Source organism: Penicillium griseofulvum, assembly GCF_001561935.1.
Source record: "Penicillium griseofulvum strain PG3 chromosome Unknown contig_80, whole genome shotgun sequence".
In the NCBI taxonomy this organism is placed as follows: Eukaryota; Fungi; Ascomycota; class Eurotiomycetes; order Eurotiales; family Aspergillaceae; genus Penicillium; species Penicillium griseofulvum.
The window spans coordinates 5,728,800-5,747,297 of NW_024467471.1; the positions used below are offsets into that span (position 1 = coordinate 5,728,800).

Here is an 18,498-nt window from a genome sequence, read left to right on the forward strand (position 1 = left end):
CACATGTCTGAGCAAGACGTGCAATGTAGCTATAAATAGTCCGGGAGTTTTCCAACTTGAACCTGCATTTAACAATTGTGGAGAGGAAAAGAAGTATTGAATCTTTATTTGTCTATTCAAATTTTATATGTGAAAGTCTATCATCAGATACCATAAAATGATCAACGCTCTCATGAACGAGCAATATCAAACTCTGCCATGTACCAGTTCTGAATCGCCTTGGTGTCACCAGTGATGGCGACGGTATCATACCGCTCCCGAGCCTCCTTAGCCGCTGTACCATTGTTTACCATGCGACCAGCCCACTTTCCATGTTTGCGCGCAGCATCGATAATCTTATCAATCGCAGCAACAAACTCAGGCTCATCCCCGCGAGCAGGTGTGTATCCAAGCAGAGATTGGGCAAGATCGTTGGGGCCAATGAAGACAAGGTCCACACCTGGCACAGCGCAGATAGCATCGACGTTCTCGACACCGGCACGGGTCTCTATTTGAATCATTGTGATGATAGTCTCGTTGGCAGACTTCATGTACTCGGGAGTTGTCAGGCCGTGACCGATGGCGGGGAAAGCTGAGCCCTGGCCTCGCACACCCTGGGGAGGAAACTTGGACGAAGCAACAATTTGTTCTGCCTCCTCAGCATTGTTTATCTGGGGAACCATAATTCCATGAGCACCGGTATCCAGGGCGCGTTTGAGGATATCGTGGGCAGGGCCTCGAATGCGGATAACTGGGGAAACACCGAGCGCGGAGATGGCAGCGACGGAGTTGTGCATGGCATCATCTCCGATATGTCCGTGCTCACAGTCAATGATGATACCGTCAACGCCAGTCAAGGCCACGATCTGGGCCTGGCGGACGGAGGGGATGGCCATGAAAGTCATGAGCGGGAACTCGCCGGCCTTGATCTTGTTGAGAAGTCTCAATCGAGAGTTATCGATTGAGGTAGTGAGAGCGGTAGGGTAAGTCATTGTGATGGTAGGGTATTATAATATAGAGCCGATAATTTGGAGTGGTTTGTTGGAGGTCTGAGAGTGAGATGAAGATGAGAGATATCGATACGATACCAGGTTAAGTATCATTTATTGGTATACGTATCCTCAACCCTCTCATTAGTCTAGACCAATGATAAAAAAAACAAAGGAAACTAAAATGAGGAGCTTAGAGATGGTACAGATGAGCTCTTGCACAGTAGTTAGGGCAGACTAGTGCCAAACCTTGGGGTAGTGGCTTATCGTATCTGAGGGTTGGTATTAGCGGCCCACCTGAATGACTCAGATATTGTGCGGGGTTTCCCTCCGAAGTTATGAGTTCTGTCCATATGGACGCTAAAGGCTATTGTTATATACGGAAATCCCAGCTGCACCTCCCGAAAACTTTCTTATCGACCTCGGGACATGCGAGAGCTCCTCCCAACGCTAGGTCGATGCACCCCAGATTCCAACCAAACTCTGCGTCTGGGGTAGTCGATTCCAATTGGACAGATAACAATTGGGCACTCTTTACCTACGCCTATCTCCAGGCCTATCTACTCGTGTCACTTATCAACTACGAATGACCGAATCTCAACCAATCTCAACCAATCAATGCCTTGATATTCTGAAAGGTAGTTCCAGTCATTCATTGGCTTCCTAGGTCGGATATTTGTAATGACTCTACGCTAAGCCGACAAAGGCAGGGACTGCTTGAACTATATAGGGGGAGCTCAAGTATCGTCCAGAAAACACAGCCTGCAACCTGGAACACTCTTTGTGCAACACAGCCCCCATTGTTTATTCTTGCTGTGAGCTTGGCAAAAGGCACAAGCACTCCTTCTCCTCATGTCTTTCCCTATGGACAAGAAAGATTCTGTCCTGGCTGAAGACAATGTCTCGTCGGCAGAAGGGCAAGTCGACGCCTACAGCCGCATGCCAGAATCCATTCGCACTCTCAGCGGCGATGAGTACAATGCTCTGAACAAGAAGATTGTCCGGAAGGTTGACCTCTTTGTACTCCCAACAATCGGCATCCTCTACATTCTCAACTATATCGATCGCCAAAATTTAAGCGCAGCAAGACTGCAGGGCATCATGGAAGATCTCAACATGTCTGATGAGCAATTCGCCACAGCTATATCCATTCTGTTTGTGGGGTATCTGCCCTTCCAAATTCCCAGCAACCTCATCATTACGAAAATATCCCGGCCAGGCATGTACATATGTGCTGCCGTGACGATCTGGGGTTGTATATCGGCTTGTACAGCGGCGATCACAACATATGGCCAACTCCTCGCAGTCCGAGCTATTCTCGGAGCTGCCGAAGCCGTTTTCTTCCCAGGAGCCATCTATTACCTCTCGGCTTGGTACACAAAGAGGGAGCTAGGGAAGCGTATTGCCGGGCTATACATTGCCCAGCAAGTTGGTAATGCCTTTGGAGGTCTCTTCGCCGCAGCTATCCTCCAACTTGATGGACAACACGGCATCCGCGGCTGGAAGTGGCTATTCATCATCGAGGGCAGTGTCACTGTCGGCGTTGGCATCATCTGTGCCTGCATCATGCCAGAATTCCCCCACAACAGCCGCATCCTCTCCCAGCTTGAGCGCGACTGCGCCGTGTGGCGTATAGAGTCTGAAGCTGGTGCTGCAGAGGGCAGAGAAGACGAGAGCGTGCTGAAAGGGTTTGGCAAAGCCCTCTCGGACCCCAAGCTGGTGCTACTCATCCTTTGCAACATGTTATCCCAAACACAGGGCTCCATCGCCAACTACTTCCCCACCCTCGTGGGCTCGCTCAAATTTTCAAGCACCGTCAGCTTGCTTCTCACCGCGCCCCCCTATATCCTCGCCGGCATCGTCTACTATGGCCTTATGTTCTACTCCGATCGAAAAAATACCGTCTACCCCATCATTCTCCTTTGCATCGCCATCTCGATCCCGATGTACATCATCCCGATTGCGAGTACAAACGTCGGCGCCCGATACTTCTCCATGATGATCCTGCCCTTCGCCTCTGTCGGCCCCCAGCTCCTTCTCTACAAGACCATCAACCTGCACCTTGCACGACCCATCTCGAAACGAGCGGCTGCATCTGCGTTAGTTAATGCCATTGGTGGTACATCCAACATTTGGGCCTCATACCTATACTTTGGAGAGCCCCATTTCTATGCTGCATTTGGCACGCTCATGGGTGCCGCTGTCTTGTTCGGGTTCACAATAACTGCATACCGCTGGCTAATCTTGCGCGAGAACAAACGTCTGGACTCAGGAGATCCCTTGGAAGTAGCCAAGGTGATCAAGGGTGGCGTCACGGAAGAAATGGTACAAATCAATTGGCGCTACGAGATGTACTAATCAATCCTTACCTTGTTTTGCATTATGTTACTTTTCTGTGGCACATGGTTATGGTATATTCTAGGATAAGGAAATGAATATAACAATGTAATATTCTTGAAATGACTGGATTCTTCAAACATGTATAACCTTTGAAGGATAGTGATGTGGGAATACTCGCTCGACGGATCACTGTGATCTATTTGTCTTCATTATGGACAACCATATGTTCCCCCAAAAGCTCCCCACGAAGACGTGACAATAGTACCTCATATTGTGATTTGTTCCTATCTTTGGAAATTGGTATTTCTGAAATGGAACACATGAAATTATATGTTATTTACCTTTCACGGAGTAGGAAGAGTCGAGAGCGCTGTTGAGATTCAAGGATGTGCAAATGAATTTCTTTTTCTAACTCTAGAACCTATTTCAGCCCTCCAGCTAGGAGAATAGTTTGGCCTGTCATGTACCCGGTCGTCACTAGCATAGTAACAACATTCGCTGTTTCTTCTGGAGTTCCTAGCCGCTTTAGAGGAATACTCTCTACCACTTCCGGGAAGGCCGCGGCAGAGGAAAGCATGCCTGTATCACCAATCATGGCTGGGGCAACGCCGTTGACACTAATGTTGTACTCTGCCAGCCGGGTTGAGAGGTTCTTCATCATACCATCAAGACCACCCTTGGAGGCTGCGTAGTCTAGAACGGGAAATCGAATCAGCAATTACCTCAAAAATATAGAAGGATAATAGATTAATAGTAGGGGATTGACTTACGACAGCCGTTAATTCCTCCACCTTGAGCGGCGATAGAGGACATGAAGACGATCCGCCCCCATTTCTGAGCCTTCATATGCTCTACCACGCCTTTTACAAGGATGAAGCCGGCACGCAAGTTGATATTCATAGTGTAATCAAACTCCTCGAGCGAGATATTCGACACATCGGGAATTCGCTTGCCGTATCCAGCATTTGATATAAGAATATCTGGTCGCTGGCCGTGCTCGACATCAATTTGTTGAAACATGGCCTCGATTTGATCGACAGACCCAACATCAACCTGGTGGGTTGAAATGCGAAGCTTCTGTGTGGCATTTATGGACTGTATATCTGCGACAATATTGTTTAAGGATGTCAAATTGGTGGAGTAGGTCAAGGCAAGATGAGCACCATGTTGTGCAAGTTGTTGTGCGCAGGCTGCACCGATGCTAAATTCAGAGAATCGATGCAAATTAGCTTCATGTTCCTTGTTTAACGGTTGTTATGCCTACCCTCCTGATGCGCCGGTGATTACGGCCAATTTGCCTCGAATGTCGTTAAGTGCCATTGCGAATTTACGAAATGCAAGTATATTCATCTAGAGAGAATAAAGACGGCATAGAAGAATATATTGAATGGGGCACCGATATTACCCCGTTGGCGTTAGATGCTCCCCACTAACAAAAGCTGTTCTTGAGAACCAGGCTAGTCACTAATTGCCATAATGCGGACTATATTCAATCCATATGAAAAAGTGGGATAAAAGTGGGTTCGTCAATAGGGGAGCTCCTCCCAACGCTTTCAACAGCCCGAGAGATAGTGATAACGCTATTCAAAGCCAATCTCGTTATCTGTCTAATATGTCGATCATAAGTTTTGGATTGATTGTCCTTTTGTCCTCGCGAAGATAGTTGCATGGCTGTTATAGCAACTAAGAGGAATATGGTTTTGTGTCGGATATTGAAAACTGAGCGAGATTGTTATATTCAACTCATCCATTATCTGTCTGTACTCGTGCTTATCTCTTCTTTAAGCAGTTCCAAGGTTCCTTTCTACTATTACTGTGTGATTACTTTAGGTCATGATATAGATTCTCTTCCCTAGTTCAGTATAGGAGCCTCTAGGTATGTATAACAACGATTATCTCGACATTTGGATTTCAATTAGTTGCTACTCAATAGCCATACATAGAGATACTCAGGAAGAAACATTCTGCTAATCTGATAAAAATCTTTTAAAGAAAATTACGAGCATTACGATATAAATTTCTTGAGAACAGGGGAGCACTTACTCTTTCTACGACTCGCGGGTTCCTTCCCAAAACTTCTAGATCGAGAAGATTCCGCCATTTATCCAAACTTATCCTTCTACACACTTCATTTTTGATATCTGCTGTAAGCCCTCCCGTTGGGCCCCCCCTTGCTTTTATAAAAGAATAAAAAAAACTGCTGTTTCTCTTGCTCGTTACTATGGCTGGATGCCAGCCTCCACCACCACCTCCCGTAAGGCTCGCATACCCATTCTTCGAAAGAGCTGAATTGATTTACAACCTTGCTGGAACAGAATAAGAAGCGCAAGGCCCGTCGTGGCAGTAAGGGAAACTTGGCCAACAGAAAGGGTATGTCCTACTTCACTTGATGAAATCGACCAATTCATGAATACTATACCCGGAATGTCACTCTCTCGCTTGGGGTTCTTTCTTGAACCATGACCAGCCCTTGAAGCGGACAGATAACTAACAACTGTTTTTAGCCAAGAAAGCTGCGAGGAAGGGTACGCCAGTTGTGTTCAGTGATTGTGCAGCCTCAGACAGCAGATTACTGACTCCAAGCGAGTGCAGCCGCGAAACAAGCTCTCCTCGCGAAACAAGCTCTCCTGAAGGGGGTAGAGACACCGGCCTCTGGCGGAGGGGGTGAGTTATTCGCTCTTTTAGATCAGTTTGATCTGAATACGAACATTTGCTAATTGTTATAAACCACCCGAGCAGTCGACCCCCCCGCTCCCCTCGACAACACCTCCACCAGTAGGTTGATACCTAGGCGTGCCCTTTGCCCCATCTGAGCGATACCTGTCGCTGCATGGTATCTGTTGTTGGGTGGCCCTTATAGAAGGGAACACAAAGCCGAACCCCCTTATTAGTCAAGTCAGCTGCCAATGAGGATATGCATGATCCATTTGGTCCTTCTTTGGCGCCAATTTTCAAATTACTAACCCACATTGTCTGATTAGCGGCTGAAGAAAAAGAGCTCCACAAGGAGGCAGAGGCTTCGGCTTCTAGCCGGAAGGGTGAGTTTCTCCTCATCTGATTAGTGTATCACTCATGTTCTATATCAATGGATGCTAATTACTAGTAAAACCAGGCCCTGCACCCGATACCACCAAGGACCTCCCAAAGGAGGCAGAGACCGCGTCTTCCGGCAACGAAGGTGAGTTGCTCTTTATACAAAACACCAGTTTACTGTATAGCTACATCAGAATAAAAATACTAATCAGTATGGATTAGGCTTGCCCCCCGCCCCTCCGGTAGGCCTCGCCATTCTTCTCATCCTTTAACATATTGCACTGTTCTTTACTCAGTCCTTGCTTGTGGGTATGTACACTGTTGAAGGCTTCCACTTCCAATCCCTTCGTCTCCGAGGCTTTGCATGTTTATGGTGTCCGTTAGGTCGAAATCTGTTGCTGTTGCTGTGGAATATAACATGTGTTATGGGACGAATGCGCTAGCTCAACACAGGACCGAGTTGTGTGTCCGGCCCGGTCGCCCTGTCTCTCTACACAAGGAGGACAAGGACGGAGATATGGAAATGTCTGGCTAGAAGGGAGAGGGTTGCACCGCTTTGTTTGTTTTCTATTTTTACGTTTGTTGCTTTCAAACTTTGTATATGTATCTATATGATGGTGGTGGGCTTCGGCCCTTTCTAAAATTACAAGACTGTGTGGCCTTTTGAAACAATTATTGATCGGAGAGATAGAACCAAAGACTCACTGTTGAATGTGTATGGCATAACCATGTGATATAACCTCCGGGGCTCCATGTTTGATAGCTCTCTCTCTCTACTTTGCTCTCTTTCTCTTGTCCTCCTCTCCGTGTGCGACGCAATACATACCGTGTTTTCTCCATCTATTCTCCATCTGTATCCTGTATCACGCCTTTATCAGGTTATGAGTCCTTTTGCTCGACGTCTCTAAGAAAGGGGGTCTTATTATTGAGACCCAGTAGCTGGGGTAGCGGCCCCCCCAGAGTTTGCTACCCCCGGCACCTTACACCCAGCTCGGTCCCTACACACCGAGACCTCCGCGGCTTAAGAGAAGAACCTCTTTTCGTACAAGTATGCGCCATTCGTCCAGATTTTTGCACACAATTTAGATCCCCCCTTGTCAAGCTAGTTCTGATCAGCACCTACAGACTCACGTCCTTCATTTTCCTTCTCAGTAGATCCACGGACCTTCTAGACCGAGGTATTGCAATATTCTTGTCATTCACGTCCCAAACTTTCTCTTTCAAGTTCTTAATATCTACACTCCTCTTCCTCTAATATCATCTCTCATTAAATGTTCTTTGATTTCATTTCGTCATGATTTTATCTCAACATTCCTTTCTCCGGTCCCTCTTTCAACAAGTTATTGATCTTGAGGATGACTTCCCTTCCCTTGAAACTCTACAAGCAGTTGGAATCCAAGCATTTCAAGTCTCCTTGGATACGGAGAACGGAACTCTGGAATTCAACCCGTGCTTTTTCGAACCTCAGAGCAAGGGACTGCTTCAAATTTACCCTTTACACCCCATGGATCTAGAATGAGACCAAGGAGACTCTTTGAAGTTATCCCCTCTTCCCAGCGTACAGGACATTATGGATAGGACCTTAAAGAAGTGACCCCCTGAACTCACGCCAGTCCTTGAGAATCTTAAAAAACAGGACCGTTTCAAATTCGATCAGGCCCATGATCCTAAAAGCCGAGCCACTGTGTTAGAGCGTGTCGTCGAGGCTCACCTGGACGCTCATAGGGTAGGTCCATTCAAGTACTTCACGCTCGCGAACCTTAAAAACCAAACAGACTGGTAGTGAGTACCCTACAACCTTAGAAAGAATTTATGCATGTTCCATACGTGCATATTAGACTAACAACCATTTCATAGCCCTCCACCCAAAGAGGGCGACCCTCCTGATATGCAGCTCTCTCTCTCAAGATGGTGGGAGCTGGCTAATTATTACCGGTACACTGATCACCCTCGCAAGCCACATTCGGTCCTGTCATGCACATCTGCTGTTTGTCCCACCGAAACAAATCGTGGAATCGCTACACATGAGCTGTGTGATATCGTTTATGCGATGCTTCTTCGAGTGAATCATAGGCCATTCAACACATGCCGTATTCATCTAGCAAGATCTTTTGCGTGTTATGACGTAGCGATATATATCTAATAATCGCATATGTTTTGGTTCTCTCTTACATGGGTGATAGGCAGGCAAGGATCATTCAAACTTTATATGATAGAGAGGCACTGGTCTTGCAATACTCGCCATTATGTAAATTTGAAGACCCAGACATGGGAACAATGGAATTGTTCGTCCGATATAGGTTAAGTGACCCGGTTTGTGGCGATACCCATAACCTGTCAATTAGATAGACTTATCTGCTTTCTGATTTGATTAATGAGTATATCGACCCTTAGCTACCTTCTAGGTACTGAATGTGAGGAATTTACAATCTCAAGATATATAGCTACACGACAAAAGCTTCGCGATTACTCACCCTAAAGTGGAAAATAGTGAGGCTTTTCTCATCGCTGAATACCTTCATAGAGAATAATGACAATACATACATATGTCTTTGTCAAGAGAAAACTACGCCGAAGTGCATGGTGTAGTGTGAGGAATAGATTGGAGAGTTGTGAAAGCTAAGGTACTGGAGACTATGAAAACTGACAGCAGTTTCAATGATGGAGCTCATGAAGTTTTCTCGAAAACAATCAGACTATCACCTGATCATCCTTCTCGACGGCTTCAAGGAGCTCCCGGATTTTCCGAAAGTGGATGCCTTGGAAATATCTCTCCCTCTGATCCTGGACGGTGGCATCATCGAAGCAAGCTGCCCCCGTGATAGAGTAAAGTTGATACTCAGCAAAAACAGCGTCATCACCTCCACTCGCCGCCTCCTGTCGAATTTCCGCCACATCCTTGTGCGAGACAGAAAGGGCAGGATATTTCTCGGCGAAGGCGCGGCTGAGGTCTTCCCAGCATGTCTTCTCCGCGGTGATGTAGGTGTATTCGGCCCACTTGTCACTTTCCAACAAAGCGACAAGACTCTTCGCTACATCACGGGCACACGTGACATTGAACAAGTCACGTCCAGTGCCTGGGATGACCATTGTTTGATTGGCGACGTCAATTGGAAACGCAGGCCCAATGTCCTTGAGGTATCGATTCTTGCTCGGGACGACGTAGTCAATCAACCAGCCAACAGAAACCAATGTCCATTCCAATTCGGTCTGCTCACGGAGCAACTTGCGGACAGGCTCGCGTGTGTACAAGTAGAACTCGGGCTGATGAGGGTGGGTTTCAAGGTTGCCACCAAACTCAGAGGGAATGAAGCGTTTGCAGAGGCGGCTCTGCTTGCACGCTTCGATCAAGGCAAGGTGAATGTCGATAAATCCCTCCGAATAGTCGAGAATGGTGGAGATCATGGCTTCACAGTCCGAAATCGCATTGACGATTGACTCCACTGAGTAGTCAACTACGACCTGCGTCACCTTTGGACGACCTTCGAATCGAGGTTTCAGGCTGCGGGATAAGACTACCACATGATGGCCCTTTGCGGTGAACTCCTCGACGAGATAACTGGCCATGTCGCCGGATCCTGCAATTGCGAGGTGCATGTTGACAGATTGGAGTAGTAGACTGAGTACTTGGTGAAAAAGAGTAAAGGTGAAGATAAGCAAAGATGCCAATTGGAAGTTTGAGTAATTCTTAGCTGGTTGCTTGCAGAATAAAAAGCATGGAATTGGGAGGATGTTCAGCAGTTCTTATACTAAAGGGTGTAAACATAGATCGAGAAACATGATCGGCCTTGGCATTATGGCCATATTCTCACAGACTCTACTCTCAATGATTAGCAAGCTTCATTCTACAATTATCAATCCATCCTAGTATTATTATGAAGCAAAATGCCAATTTGAAGAACGGTTGGTCATCCCCAAGGAGTCCGCGGATTCCGTGCCAAGAACGGGCGGCTCGCACTCGTAGACCTCCGCAATGGGATGGTGTTGGGTCCGGACAGGCCCCACAGCTAAGCCCGCAGTGGGCTACGGGCCCTATCTTCGAAGCCCAACCAAGCCCCATAAGACCCCCAATAACGCTCATTTCTATACAGAAATTTCAGTTGAAAACAATCCCCAGAGGGCCCGATACAGAGTAGAGAGTCTTTAAAATTCGAGATATTCACAGTCAAAATTGGTATACACAGTTCTAGAACAGTGTGTACACTGTCTTGAAGTCTACTGTTTCGCATAAATCTACATTAGTATATCCAATATGAGATTATAGATTCACATGCAATGGATATGAAAAGACATATGACTTGCTGCTATCCTGTAATATTGCCTCTATATAAATTCTACACTCAATCTATTTGTAGTGTTGAAGACAAAATAGCGGCCTCGGACGTTTGTTAGTCCACTTTGACCCACTCTAGGACACCTTACATCTTACGAGTCCATGTGATTTGTATTCTTGCTGTTGACAAAACTGACTCCTTTGCTTTTCTGTATTTCACAAGATTTTTAAGGGGAAAAAAATCATGGCTGCCCCAGTTGCAAAGGCCACATTGCAGGCTGCCCTCATCAATGCGGGGTCGAATGTGTTGGCTCAGGGGATTAAGGCATATCGAGCCGATGTGAGTTCTATACTTTTTTTTGTATTTGTTTCTTTGAATCTTTACAATGATAAGAGTCAAGAACAATGTGGGGAAGACATCTTTCACATTTGCCTATGAAATCAGATCAACCACATGGCTCATATTCGATCATTCTCTAACCTAACATATACAGATTCCTTTCAATTTAGACACTGAGTCCCTAATGCAATTCACAACATGTGCGTTCATCATCTCACCACTGGGCTATCTGTGGCTCGGAACTCTGGAATCCTGGTTTCCCAGCCGTGCGCCCGATGCAAAGAACGTCCAGACCGATAAAAAGGGTGACCTCTCGAAGTCTTCTCTAAATGTCACAAATACAGTGGCAAAAATTGTCATTGATCAGGTTATCGGCGGTACTTGGAACACCGTTCTTTTCATTGTGACGATGGGGATGTTACGGGGATTGGATTATGATACAATCACTAGACAGATTCAAGCGGTATGGGTTCAAGATCGGCTGTTGAGCTCATTTCCTAGTGCTAATATCGATATAGGAATTCTTGCCTCTCATGCTTGCTGGGTTGAAGCTTTGGCCACTTGTGTCGATTCTCAATTTCACGGTGGTTCCTGCCGACCGGAGGTTGCTAGTAGGTAATCTTTTTGGGGTTGTTTGGGCTATTTATCTCAGTCTGATGTCTGGATGAATGGAAGTGGAAGGAATTGACTCTTTTCCTTTATTACTGGAGTGAGAATTTATAGGGATAATCAAACAATTATACCACTTTCACCGCTTTTTCAACACATCTTCCAATGGACATCAACAAAAATGGACAAAGTTCACTCTCTCTTGCCCACTCGAGTTAATGCAATCTCATCATACCAATACACTATCAGCATGAAGGCCAACGCGGAGCTGTGAGTGGAGATGTCGAATGTCTAGAATGAGAATGACACCCCCAAAAAGCACACCCAAGATTATCACTCATCCAATTGACACCTTCTTAGCAGTGCCATCTCAATTGCCAGACCGGGACCAAATGAGGTAGCAACAACGTGAGCCTTTTTACTTTGCGAACGAAGCCGATCCAAGACAATCAAAACCGAAGCACTAGACGAGTTTCCGCGTGTGCGATATATCTCCCGACTTGTCTGCAGTTGATCTTCAGACAATCGTAAGACTTCTGCTACGCCTTCTATGATTGCCTTCCCCCCAGGATGCAATGCCCAGTCGAAATTGTGGATCCCTAGCTTCGGAAGTTGCCCTTCTGATCTTGGCTGATACTTTACTTGTTCCTCATATAAGGGAAGAAGTCTCTCAAACATTGGTCCAATCGCATGTTTTGTATAATTCGGAATATCTCGACTGAGGGTAGCTCGATAACCTGTATATCGATGCAACCGAAAGTCGGTTCGGATGATTAGTTGAGGTTTCTTAAAACAACAATGACGATTGACGAACCATTGATATCTGCATAAAACGACATATGCTCAGCGGTATCCGGAACCAAATCACACCCCCATTCCAGGAGCTCGAACTGAGGAGTGACTTGCTCGTCCTGGGCTATTGCATACTCATTACAAAGAACAAAAGCAGCCGCAGCATCTGAGAACAGAGCTGCCGCAATGTTGACAGGATCAGAATCCGCACTGAGCTCTGCGACGGACAGATAATGTCGCACATTGGGCGTACACAGCTCGCAAGCAAATGCCAAAATGCGGGCCGGTTGCCGTCGCAGGCTTGCCGCGCTGGCTATCTGGGCTGCAGCCCTCAAGATTGACAGCCCACCTGCACATCCAACACCGTGGAGAAGCATGCGATCGACATTCGATGCAAGGTTCAATTTACGGGCTACGTGAAAATCGTACCCCGGATTACCTTGGTTGGTACAAGTGACCCCGATCGTGTGAGTGATTTGCTGAGGAGCAACATTTGCTTCTTTGAGAGCCTTTTGGCATGCTTGAACAGCGAGGTCCACCCCGGCTTGACGGAAAAATTCGTCAATCTCATTGATCGAAGGTGGGTCCGTTTTCGTTGCAAATCCTTCCTCATACGGTCGGACTGCAGATCTGGTTTCGATACCGGTGGAGCGGTTGACCTGGAGCAACTTTTTGATTCTACAAAGAATTAGACAATCTCTGCGAACCAACTCAAGTCGAACAACCTACCCTGGGCGGCTCACATCATAAAAGCTCGATGCGAAGTCATCAAAGTCCTTGGGTCCTAGTAAATAGGGCGGATATTGCGATCCCAGTCCTGTGATGTACAAGGCTGGGGCCAAGGACTGTTCTTTTATGGTCATTGAGAGGAATTTACAAAAAGAGGAAAAGCGAATGTGCGAAAGATATTATCGTCAAAACGAAAGAGCGCCAGCTCCATGTGGCGCTTTTGTCATTCCAATACGGCTTAGCGTCCAGTCACATCGCACCATACACAGATCGTGAATGAATGAGAATACTCAACTACTCCAGTTATCTAAATAAGGCCTAGTGGGGAAATGGCATAGCCGTGCAAAACATACCAATGAGCTTGTTCATCGGTCAAATAAGATAAAAAGTGCATAATTATCAACCTCTTCACTTACCCAGGTGATGACGTTGCGAAGCATGTGATTTCTCAACCAGCAGACACCCAACTATTAACTGCACATGACAGTCAATACCTAGGTTACCCCGATCAACAGATAATCTGCCCTAAGGCCTTGGCAGTGGGGCCCGTTTAAAGAAATGCAGCCGTCCAGGTGGAAGCAGATTTCGCTATCACCTGTTCGCGCTCAAAAGAATCTCTGTGCGCAAGTGGTACAGACCCTGGCAGATGGACCAGTGACCGGACGAGCTCGGATTTGCCACGTGGGACATCCTAGCTACCAATGATTTCCTTTACCGTAGTGACATTGCCCAGGTCCTTCACGACCACAATAACCCACCAGACGCAAAAAGCCCCAGTAAAGATAATGTGAGAAAAAATAGCTCCAAACCCCGAAATCCGCAAGCATTTTCTGCCATGGCGAGGAAGACTGGAACCGCACCGGTACTTAGGTTATTGAGACTTGTCATGATTCCATAGCCATGTGTGATGATGCTGTCCTCCGCCGATCTTTCCCACTCGTTATTTCTATCAGAACCATCGGAATGACCATCAGAGTGATTATCAGGGAACTGTGTCGGGACACTAATAGTCCCATATTCGTATCCATCAACGGAACTTCTCCCCTCGTTCTCTGACACATCTGTCTTTGCCGACTCGACGATGGAGAGGAGACAACGTGCAAGCCCAGCCCAGAATGCAACACTATAAAGCGCATATGATATTCCAAGCAGACACATCGCTCCAATCGGTTCTATCCTGTAGAGCAAAAGTAGATGTGCTTTTATCATAAGGATATTAGTGGCACCTAAGCACGCTGGATAGCTTTGAAACCACGGCATATTTAATAATAGTCCAAATGGTAGAGTCAAAATTCCAGATAGGAAGTATGGTATTCTACACCCAATGTCAGCTTTGGACAGAATGGGCATGAGACAACTTACCCAACAACAGTTCCAGCTTTACGTTGATCTCCGTTGTAGAACCATGCGGCAAGGAACCGCTGCGCAGACATAGTGAAAGTATTGATACCTCCGTAGCCCAGTATACAAATCAGAGCCAAATGCCAGAAGGCACGAGGAAACTGACGAAGTGAATATACCGAATGAAGGCTCTCGCTCCTGTGGTGCAACGCTATAGAGGGGTCGGCTGCTAGCAAATAAAGTGAACTAATAACGGCAACTCCCAGCGAGAATATCGACGCTACCCATACAGTCCACACCACGCCAAAGGCTACAATCATTCTGGGGACAAAAACGGAAGCCGCGACTGAGCCTAATTTTGATATGCATAACAGTATTGCCAAAGTCAAAGATAATTGCTTGTCCCTGAAGATTATACGTTAGGAGTTATCCTAAGCCGATAGACTGGAAACTCACTTGAACCATCGCGTCGTGATCTCACTTCCCAAGACACCAATGATCTCTGCCCCTAAGCCGATCAGGACACGCCCAAGCATCATTCCAAACAGGGCTCGGAACTGGGTCGCGAGCGCAAATATTAGCTGACCGGTTACCACGCTCATCAGCCTCACAAGGAGAACTCGTTTTTCTCCAAGTCGCTCCACGGCCAGTCCGGAAAACAGCGGCAGGACCGTGTTGGGTGCCGCATAAGCGGTATAGAGTGCCGACACAAGGTACGTATACTGAGTGTCTGAAAGTGATAAATGCTCTTGTAATGGAACCGACAAGGGTGCCGGAAGGTCATAAACTAAATAAATTAGTGCGGTTCCAATGTGAGAGTGTGATGGACCTTAGATACTGAAGTAAATCCCCCACATTATTGCGCACACCGCTGCTAAGACGCGCCAGTGGGTGCCTATCGAAACTGCCATCTCTGGGCCGTCGTGTATCAAAACTATACACTAGATACTAGTCAAGAGCGAGGTAGAGTTGGAAAGAACTCGGCAGACAATAATAAGTCGGCTCAGTTTCATCATCTTCCACATACAACATACGTCGAAAATAAGTGCCAAGATTTCGTCGGGGATTTTCCTTCGTAAGTGTTTCATGCTGATCTCTCCGCTGCTAAGATCGCTGCATTTTCTTCCGGTGCTGTAAAGCCCAGACCTCCGCCCTAGCCCATAAATCCCAAAGCTCAGCCCGCCTCAACGGCTTTGGGCCCGGTGCTTGGGCCTATTGATGGGCCGTGGGCCCAGGGTAGAAGCTCACTGGGCTTTACTAAGCCCCGTTAGTAATTTGTTGACCTTTTGCTCATTTTGATACTTCTTACACTGCTGCTTCGAGCTTTGCTATTTTTCTTTTGTTCGCAGTCCTTTGTTTCCGATCTTTCCGGCTCCGACGTGTAAAAAAAATATTAACTGCATGACGTGGTATACATGATGCATTATTAGTCTGAGGGTCGAGGATCTTGCCTCATCGTATCAATTAATCCCTTTGCCCCACACCCATTTTTATAGTTCAAACCTCATCCAACACCACTATGAAACTCGCAGATAGATTTAATACTGGAGTAAGCTCTTAGCGCGAACGCATAGTAGAAGGAAAGTTACTTAAGCAAGATATAGACGTAAAATGGCTAGAGAGCGGGTAAATCGGACCCCACTTTATAGAGTTCTGAAATTCACTTGCCAGCATGGGGCGGGAAGAGACGCTAATGCACGCCACAATCACTTTCATGGTAGTAATACTAATACCATCTATTAGTAATACTCAATTTCTAGTATGGAGGTTGCGGGTTTTCCTGTATTTAATTAACCGTATTTCTTTTGAAATATGTAATACCATACCGATTATTGGTGACATGCATGCATTAGCATCTCTTCTCGCCGCAGCTGAAAAGACATTGTTGATGGAAACTTATGGACTGTCGCTGCAATAACCTAGTCTGGTTACAATGGGTTGAGCATTGTCCCGCGCTTTCTAAGGGCTTGTTCTGTGTATGTTGTATATAGGTAGCGAACCATCCTGCAGAGAAATCACCTACACTGCAGCTCCCAAAACTTGTATCATCCCTTCTCAATATACTGAAAAATGACGGTTCCTCCCATTCTTGGCCATGTTAACTCCCTATTTCCTCATATCAAGAAGGATTGGTGGAAAAAACTCTACAATGAGACGTATCTCCTCACCAATGGCGACTGTGTCGAAATTCCCGCTATCACAGAAGCTGAATGCAATGAGCTAGTCCGAATCCCTTGTGTGCAACAGCTATTACAAACTCCAGAATCTCAGATCAAGGTGTTGGATCTATGCTGTGGCCAAGGCCGACATAGCATCAACCTTGCCAAACGTTTCCCATCGGTGAGCTTTCGCGGCGTCGACCAGAGCAGCTACCTTCTTGGCCTTGCTCAAGAACGAGCGATAGCAGAAGGGGTGCAGGGCAACACCATATTTCAGGAGGGAGACTTTCGTCACATTCCTGAAGCGGATTCCTCCTTTGATCTAGTTATACTTCTGGGGAACTCCTTTGGGCACTACCATGACGAGGGAGACCTACAGTCCCTCCGCGAAGTCTCCCGGGTCCTAAAGCCAGGGGGCATCTTTATCATTGACTACGTGGATGGATCTTGGATTAGATCCAACTTCAGTCCAAGTGGATGGGAATGGCTTGAAGGCCAAAAGACACTTATAGCCTGTCGGGAACGAGAGCTGTCTCCAGATAAAACTCTTCTCGCCACCCGAGAAATTGTGATTGATTTGGAAAGCCCTAGAGTCCTCCAGGATTCGTTCTATTCTGTCAGGCTTTACAATATGGAGGAAATGGACAATCTTTTGAAGAAAGTGGGATTGAGGCGTCAAGCAGAAGATGGGTTGCAGCTGATAACACCTACGCGAGAAGGCACCATTGATATGGGCATGATGGAGCGAAGGCAGTTGGTCGTTGCACACAAGCCAGCCGAGTCCAAAGGTGCCAATGCTCTTGATGAAGACGCGGGTGTCTACGTGCATCCAAATTTGGTACAATACTACGATAGTCATAAAGGAAGATCTTTAAAGGTCTTTGCACCTGTGCCAGCAGGAACTACAATCCTCGCAGATGTACCATATGCTTTGACCCCGTCTCTGGATCCATCTCGACCTGACGACCTAATTTGCAGTAACCTGAAATGCCGCCAACGGATGACACAATCCAAAGAGAGCGTTCGTTGCCAAAGAAATTGTATCCGAGATGTTGCTTGGTGTAACATCGATTGTCGAACTGCAGATCAAGCTCGGCATGATTTTGAATGCGCTTGGTTGAAAATTCAAGGAGAGAACCTTCGTCAAAACGAGGGTGAGTATACTTTTGCTATGATTTGGACAATCCTACGTCTTCTGGCGGGAAGGCACCTTGAGCTTCAGGCAGGATCCAAGCCATCAAAGCTTTATTCCTGGGAAGATCGGTTCAAGCGGGGATGGGAATCTGTTGATTTGCTTCTCGGTAACCGGGAGCAGTGGCCCCAGACGCAGATTCAGCACTGGAAAAGGCTTGCTGAGCAATACCTAGCTCATGATATTGGGTCAGATCTCAACCTCAATGAGATGCTGGACCTCATCTGCAAAGAAGAGTCTAACTCGTTCGGACTATACCCAGGGGAGACCGGGATATTTCCCATTCCGGACCCCCCAGTTGGGCGAGGCTCGCATTACGGGTTGGGTATCTATCCAAGAGCCACGATCTTTAACCATTCCTGCATGCCAAATGTAAGTTATCTCGTGAAAGCACTGTCAAATTCCAAATTCTCACAAATATCCTAGGTCACCTGGAAACCAGACAGCAATGGGCGAATGGTTTTCACTACTTCGCGGAACCTTGCTGCAGGTGAAGAATGTCTCATTTGCTACTTTGATTTACCCAAGTATGTCGACGTCAAAACACGACAAAGCCTGGTGCAAGAAAATTTCCTATTTTCTTGCGCCTGTGAGCGATGCACCCAGGAACTGGCCGAGGAACAATAGTATATTAAAGCACCTAGGTCTACAGTCTTGAGTTCTAGCCCTAAAATCATACTATGAATGTGTCACGAAACGTTGGAGAAGCTTCCATTCCATTG

The 18,498-nt window shown here is 46.6% G+C and overlaps 8 protein-coding genes across 8 annotated transcripts; 4 read left to right on the forward strand and 4 right to left on the reverse strand.

Moving 5' to 3' along the window:
• Positions 1–170: 170 nt before the first annotated feature.
• On the reverse strand, positions 171–971 carry PGRI_030390 (HpcH/HpaI aldolase family protein; the record flags this gene model as incomplete). Its single annotated transcript, XM_040790752.1, has 1 exon — positions 171–971. One exon carries the CDS (start codon positions 969–971, stop codon positions 171–173), a length of 801 nt encoding a protein of 266 aa, XP_040647705.1.
• An 861-nt stretch (positions 972–1,832) lies between these two features.
• On the forward strand, positions 1,833–3,326 carry PGRI_030400 (Major facilitator superfamily domain, general substrate transporter; the record flags this gene model as incomplete). The annotated part of the gene is made up of 1 exon (XM_040790753.1): positions 1,833–3,326. The coding sequence occupies one exon, from the start codon at positions 1,833–1,835 to the stop codon at positions 3,324–3,326; it is 1,494 nt and encodes a 497-aa protein (XP_040647706.1).
• Positions 3,327–3,729: 403 nt separating this feature from the next.
• PGRI_030410 (SDR family NAD(P)-dependent oxidoreductase) lies at positions 3,730–4,628 on the reverse strand (the record flags this gene model as incomplete). Its single annotated transcript, XM_040790754.1, has 3 exons — positions 3,730–4,001; positions 4,079–4,509; positions 4,573–4,628. 3 exons carry the CDS (start codon positions 4,626–4,628, stop codon positions 3,730–3,732), a joined length of 759 nt encoding a protein of 252 aa, XP_040647707.1.
• A 901-nt stretch (positions 4,629–5,529) lies between these two features.
• On the forward strand, positions 5,530–6,613 carry PGRI_030420 (uncharacterized protein; the record flags this gene model as incomplete). Its single annotated transcript, XM_040790755.1, has 8 exons — positions 5,530–5,562; positions 5,624–5,678; positions 5,813–5,833; positions 5,901–5,972; positions 6,048–6,083; positions 6,290–6,346; positions 6,421–6,486; positions 6,564–6,613. 8 exons carry the CDS (start codon positions 5,530–5,532, stop codon positions 6,611–6,613), a joined length of 390 nt encoding a protein of 129 aa, XP_040647708.1.
• A 2,419-nt stretch (positions 6,614–9,032) lies between these two features.
• Positions 9,033–9,938, reverse strand: PGRI_030430 (uncharacterized protein; the record flags this gene model as incomplete). The annotated part of the gene is made up of 1 exon (XM_040790756.1): positions 9,033–9,938. The coding sequence occupies one exon, from the start codon at positions 9,936–9,938 to the stop codon at positions 9,033–9,035; it is 906 nt and encodes a 301-aa protein (XP_040647709.1).
• Positions 9,939–10,858: 920 nt separating this feature from the next.
• PGRI_030440 (Mpv17/PMP22 family protein) lies at positions 10,859–11,642 on the forward strand (the record flags this gene model as incomplete). The annotated part of the gene is made up of 4 exons (XM_040790757.1): positions 10,859–10,954; positions 11,109–11,417; positions 11,473–11,565; positions 11,607–11,642. 4 exons carry the CDS (start codon positions 10,859–10,861, stop codon positions 11,640–11,642), a joined length of 534 nt encoding a protein of 177 aa, XP_040647710.1.
• Positions 11,643–12,336: 694 nt separating this feature from the next.
• PGRI_030450 (Thiolase-like, subgroup) lies at positions 12,337–13,218 on the reverse strand (the record flags this gene model as incomplete). Its single annotated transcript, XM_040790758.1, has 2 exons — positions 12,337–13,033; positions 13,085–13,218. 2 exons carry the CDS (start codon positions 13,216–13,218, stop codon positions 12,337–12,339), a joined length of 831 nt encoding a protein of 276 aa, XP_040647711.1.
• A 3,277-nt stretch (positions 13,219–16,495) lies between these two features.
• Positions 16,496–18,403, forward strand: PGRI_030460 (uncharacterized protein; the record flags this gene model as incomplete). The annotated part of the gene is made up of 2 exons (XM_040790759.1): positions 16,496–18,148; positions 18,203–18,403. 2 exons carry the CDS (start codon positions 16,496–16,498, stop codon positions 18,401–18,403), a joined length of 1,854 nt encoding a protein of 617 aa, XP_040647712.1.
• Between the last annotated feature and the right edge of the window lie 95 nt (positions 18,404–18,498).